General features: G+C 40.4%; 1 protein-coding gene across 2 annotated transcripts in view; it reads right to left on the minus strand.

Moving 5' to 3' along the window:
- Window positions 1–6365, minus strand: part of CASP8 (caspase 8) — a 32880-nt gene that overhangs the window by 1498 nt on the left and 25017 nt on the right. For both annotated transcript variants that reach the window (XM_003785128.3, XM_023510448.1), the window contains exons 7-8: window positions 5601–5742; window positions 1348–1849 (exon numbers count right to left, since the gene is read on the minus strand). In XM_003785128.3, the coding sequence (XP_003785176.2) occupies window positions 1348–1849; window positions 5601–5742 (644 nt within the window). The remainder of the gene's footprint in view (window positions 1–1347; window positions 1850–5600; window positions 5743–6365) is intronic.

The following is a 6365-nucleotide window of genomic DNA, read 5'->3' on the forward strand; positions in this document are numbered from 1 at the left end:
AAAAAAAAAAAAAAAAAATAGTTTAACATAGTAAATTGCACACGAACTTTATGGACACCCTGTACATACCATGAGAGATTCTCACTCTTCATACACTCAAAACATAATGAGATACAGAGCTGGAATGAACCTGAGAAGATTCCTTGTGACACATCTGTCAGCTATGTGTGCGTTTGGGTGAACTGTGACATATGAAATCATAAAATTAAAGGAAGCATATGATATAATAAATGAGGGAAGTGTATTTTTCCACAATTTTTGGCTTCAAAGCAGGCTAAATTAGTCAAAATACCAAAAGATTCCTACTCTTTGCCACCTAGCTCTCACAATATACCAGCAGGGTGTGGAATTCAGGCTGTGAGATGGCAGGGCCCCACAGCCTGGGGAGATGTTCAGGAAATAACCCCCAGCTGCTTCTCTTCCTTTAACAAACATTCTTTTCTCCTTTACCAGAAGTCATGTAGTTCATGCATGCTTTCCATATTATCAGCAAGCACACAGTCTATCCTCAAAGTTAATCTTTACCCCAGGTGTTAAGATTTACTTTGATTAGATACTATATTAATAAAGCTGTTTCCGCAATTCAGTGCTGGCTGGAGTCTTGGCTGCTCCAACCTCCCTGATCCCATCTTTGTCTCTCGTGCCTTTCTTTCTCATTCCCCATCATTCCCACTCAAGTTATTTCTCCTTCCCCTCCCTGGTTTGCAAAAGAGGGTTTGAGGTTGGTTACCTATTACAGAACTGTTGACCACACATGGTGGTTCAAGTCTGTAATCCTTGCACTTTGGAAGGCAAGGACCGAGGCAGGAGGATGGCATGAGCCCAGGAGTGTGAGATCACAGTGAGCTATGATGATGCCACTGCACTCTAGCCTGGGTAACAGAGCAAGATCCTATCTTTAAAAAGAAAAAAGAAAACTTTTGACAGCACTACAGGAAGTTAAACATCAAAATGGATTGCCATCTTCTTAGAAGATTTCTGAAACTAGTTCAGTTGGTGGCTCAGTCATATTTCTGCCTAAGCACAGAGCTGGGCTATATGACTTTACTGTCCTTTATAGCTATGTGATTCTGATCATTCTTAAGGTACTTGAATAAAGCAAAAACATATATCAGTTTTTCCACCTACAAACTAGAAATGTTAACACTTCCCATTCTCCCACTTTTCAGCTGACTTAGGAAGTGTAGCTATGTGACCCACAGCTCCCCGGACACTTCTCTAATCTGTTAATATAGCTTCATCCATGAATCCCTTTCTACGGGGCTATGAATATGGATATATAGTAGTGGTGACAGGGAAGGGGCCAGATAGTACAACACGGAGGAGGGCTGGGTAGGCAGGACTTACCGAGGACATCTTTCTCTCAGGCTCTGGCAAAGTGACTGAATATACCAGGTCCCCTCTGCAGGACTCCGGTAGGAAACATAGTTGTTCACAGTAGCCATTCCCAGCAGGAAGTCAGCATCATCTGGGATATATTTATTTTGGAATGCTACATCCATTTCCAAATAGGCCTCGTGCTGCTCTGAGTCAGTCTCAACACATATGCCTTTCTGGTAATTATCCCCTTGACAAGCCTGAATAAAAAAGACTTTGGGTTTTCCAGCAAGGGAAGGGCATCTTGAACCAGTGAAAAAAGAGGTCAGCTCATAGATGCGGGCTTCCTCTCCATCGATGCCATAGATGATGCCCTTGTCTCCATGGGAGAGAATACAGCAGATGAAGCAGTCCTTGTCACTGTGGTTCATGCTTTGGTAGGATTTCAGAACCTCACAGATTTGTTTTGCTGTTTGGTCTTCATACAGTACCACCTCAAAATGAAGCTCACTAAAGGTTTTGTTCAAAGCCTCTGAAGAGAGAAATTTTAGAAGTCAGTTATAACATGATAATTCCCAGAGCACAGCCTTGAGCTGGAGAGAACAGTGGTCTTATCACTGAAAGATGATAAGATAGATAACAATTTGAATCAGAGACCCTGGGCAGTAACTCATGCCTAAAATCCCAGCATTTTGGGAAGCAGAGGCAGGAGGACTACTTGAGACCAGGAGTTCCAGACCAGCCCGGGGAACATAGTGAGATCTCATCTTCATAATAAATAAAAAGATTAGCCAGTCGTGGTGGCACATTCCTGTAGCCCCAGCAACTGAGGAGGCTGAGGCAGGAGAATTACTTGAACCCAGGAATTCAAGACTGCAGTGAACTATGATACTACTACTCACTGCACTCCAGGCTTGGCAACAGAGCAAGACCCTATCTCTAAAGAAAGTATTTAAACCAGAAATTAATGAACAAGACCCTCTATATTATTATAGTAGCTGAATTCTATAGGCTTCTACTATTTATTGCCACCAGGTGAAAACATTCCCAAATCTTGAGGCAAATGAGAAAGGAGAGAGTGTTAATGGTTAGAGAGCTAGTTTACAAGATGGGTAAACTATGACTTAGGCTTACTATTAAACCAATGTAATAGATGACTATATTACTTACATAATCAGAAAAAGTGTTTTTAATAAAAGATTGCTATTGCTATTTATGGGGAGCTTACCATTTCCTCAGGAGACTCCCCCAGATGTAATTATCTGCAGATCTTTTAGCTGGGCTTTCAGCTTCTCCAGAGGAGAATCCACATCTGCTACAGTTTTTAAAACAAAGCTGGGATAGAGATCTGACTTAATACCACCAGTTGGTGGAATTTTCTTTAATCTCTATATCCTCAGTGAGATGCTCCACTGCTACCTTTGCTGGGCCTGATATCCCCACATGTAGAGACTCTCTGGTTCAATTTCATGAGAAAATAAACTTCCTGTTCCTTATCATAGTAGAATAGGTATAGTTGTTGGCTCTATGAGATAAGGGTATGGATCTGAGGGTATCATTGTGCCCAATATAGGCTTTCAAAGAATCTTCCTATTTTCAGTTTATCGCCTCACCTACACTTTGTACTTCTAATTCCTAAAGTTTTCCAGCATTCTGTGGGATAAATGAGTCTGTGGCTTTTCTATGTTCTCTTCTGTAATCAAATAAGATTGTAGCTTTCTCTGTTCCAAGTCAATCATGTCTCCTGCTTTATTTCAATGCCTCAAAATTGTCTGAAACATGAGATTAGCTATTGTCTCTATTCCTGTGGTATAATTCCTGGAATTTCCTTTTTTAGTTTTTCCTATTTATTAATTCTTGAGACAGAGTCTCACTCTGTCACCCTTGGTAGAATGCTATAGTGTCCCAGCCCACAGCAACCTCAAACTCTCGGGCTTAAGCAATCCTCCTGTCTCAAACTCCTGAGTAGCTGGGACTACCGGCGCCCACCACCACGCCCAGTTCATTTTTCTATTTTTAGTAGAGACAGGATCTCGCTCTTGCTCAGGCTGGTCTCAAACTCCTGACCTCAAGCAATCCACCCATCTAGGCTTCTCAGAGTGCTAAGATTACAGGCATGAGCCACTGCACCCACCCTCTTTTTTAGTTTTTCTCTAGCATTTTGTCCCTGTCAGCATATCAGTGCTCACTATAAATCAGTCCAGAGCTCATCTAGCATTAGGCATAGAGAAAAATAACTGCACTGCAATGGACCCTTGTTGATTTAGAAGAACTCTGGCAAGACTAATCTAGTACTGTGGTTCTGGAGGAAAATTCTGATTCTTTCAAAAGTGTGATATGTTAATGGGAAAAAAAAAAAACACGGTTATAAAGTAGTCTGCAAAGCCCTGGAGCAGAATGGAGTTGGGGGGACACATCTCAGAAGAAATGACTCACAAGGCTGCATCTCCTACTTCTACTCATTTAGCATCGAGTACAAGAACAGGAACAGAAAAGTAGTCCATGCAAGCTCAAATGCCAGCCAGAGACTGGAGGATCATGGGCCAGAAAACCAAAAATGAATGGCCAGAAATAGAATCAAATAAATCAAATTTTAACTGAAATTCTTAAATATTTAATGAATAAAAATTAAAGGCCTGAAGGTTTTTTTAATACCAAGTGCATGATGACAAATGACACAGTGAATGGGCTTAAGCTCTGTGGCTTTTTAAAACCTTAGAATAGGTTTGCTTAAATAATCAAATCAAATGTTAACAGGAACCATAAGAGTCTTGCTAATTATAATCCATCTACACTAATTTTCTAATCAATCCACTTATAAAATAGTCAACTGCTGATGCCGTGTGTCATAAATACTATTTTCAAAAATTCTTTGTTCGAATCAAAATTATTAGTATCTCCATGGTTGGGCGAGATGATTTTTACTATTATTTTTAGTTGAAGTCCTTTTTTATATTGACACAACACAAGTTATGTTTTGATTCAACTTGTACATTCTCAATCTTAGCTTAAGTAGGCTGAACAAAAGAAATTTCTGGCTAGTTTTAACACTGGAAAATGTTATTTAAGAATCCACAATTTCTACCAGGGATTCTACTACAAAACTCTTAGAAGTGATCAAGGAATACAGCAGCATCTCAGGTTACAAAATCAACACTCATAAAATCGGTAGCCTTTATATATACCAACAATAGTCAAGGTAAAAAAGTAGTCAAGGACTCTATTCCATTCACAGTAGTGCCAAAGAAGATGAAATATCTGGACGTTTACCTAACAAAAGACGTGAAAGATCTCTATAAAGAGAACTATGAAACTCTAAGAAAAGAAATAGCTGAAGATGTTAACAAATGGAAAAACATACCATGCTCATGGCTTGGAAGAATCAACATTGTTAAAATGTCCATATTACCCAAAGCAATATACAATTTTAAGGCAATCCCTATTAAAGCTCCACTGTCATACTTTAAAGATCTCGAAAAAATAATACTTTGTTTTATATGGAATCAGAAAAAACCTTGAATTGCCAAGATATTACTCAGAAATAAAAACAAATCAGGAGGAATCATGCTACCAGACCTCAGATTATACTATGAATCGATAGTGATCAAAACTGCATGGTACTGGCACAAAAACAGAGCGGTAGATGCATGGAACTGAATAGAGAACCAAGAGATGAACCCAGCTACTTAACCGTTATTTGTTCTTCAATAAGACAATTAAAAACATTCAGCGGGGAAAAGATTCCCTATTTAACAAATGGTGCTGGGTGAACTGGCTGGCAACCTCTAGAACACTGAAACTGGACCCATACCTTTCACCATTAAGTAAGATAGAGTCTCACTGGATTAAAAGATTTAAACTTAAGACATGAAACTATAAAAATACTAGAAGAAAGTGCAGGGAAAACACTTGAGGAGTTAAGACTATGACTCGAAAAAAATAAAAATTAATGGCCGGGCGCAGTGGCTCACGCCTGTAATCCTAGCACTGTGGGAGGCTGAGCTCATGAGTTCCAGACCAGCCTAAGCCAGAGGGAGACCTCATCTCTAAAAATAGCCAGGCATTGTGGCAGGTGCCTATAGTCCCAGCTGCTAGGGAGGCTGAGGCAAGAGAATCACTTGGCCCAAGAGTTTGAGGTTGCTGTGAGCTGTGATGCCAGCGCACTCTACCAAGTATGGCAAAGTAAGATTCTGTCTCAAAAAATAAATAAATAAGTAAAAATTTAAAATAAACAAATAAGGTATGAAAAATATTTCACTTCTCTCTTGTGGATTCTACTGTACCTGCATCCAGGTGTGTTCCATTTCGATCTTTCATTCTCTGAAGTTTTTCCACTTTTCTTCGTGCTATGCTAAAATCATAATTGTTGAAGATCAAACAGTATCCGCGAGGTCTGCTTTTCATTGGATAAACTTTGTCAGATGCCTGAAAAACAGAAAGTCAACACAGGAGCTGATTCTATGGTTCACACACTTGAGATGTGGGCAAACAGATCCCCAGTAAGAGGTTAGTCCTAAGCCAGAGAGGGAAGCAAGAACGCTGGCCACTGCCCCACCCCACCATGGGATCATCCCCTGAAGAAGTGTTCCCCCCCATTCCACTCACACGGGATCCCTCAGACCTCCACCCTGTAGTTATCTGTAAAGTCAGTGTCCCAATACTTGGGACCCCTGAGCACTTTGCACATATGTTAATATTGTCATAATACTGTGTGATTAGCATTTGTTCTCGTTTCTGCTTCCCTTACCATAAAGAAGACTCCTGGAGGCAGATAACACCCGTGCCAGGCACTAGGATGCCCTAACCTGTGAGAACTTGACCAAGAGGTCCTGAATGAGTGAACATCTTTGGGTTGGCCCTCCAGGACCTTGCAGGTCTCTTGGCTATCCACTCAACTGATCTGTGCATCTCAGCCAATAGCTCAGGGCCTGCCCTTCATGCATAACACAGTGTAGTTCCAAGACGTTTAAATCTTTTTTTTTCTTTTTTTTTTTTTTTTGAGACAGAGCCTCAAGCTGTCCCCCTGGGTAGAGTGTCGTGGCATTACA

Source organism: Otolemur garnettii, unplaced genomic scaffold (genome assembly GCF_000181295.1).
Source record: "Otolemur garnettii isolate 467f Iridium unplaced genomic scaffold, OtoGar3 scaffold00013, whole genome shotgun sequence".
Lineage (NCBI taxonomy): Eukaryota > Metazoa > Chordata > Mammalia > Primates > Galagidae > Otolemur > Otolemur garnettii.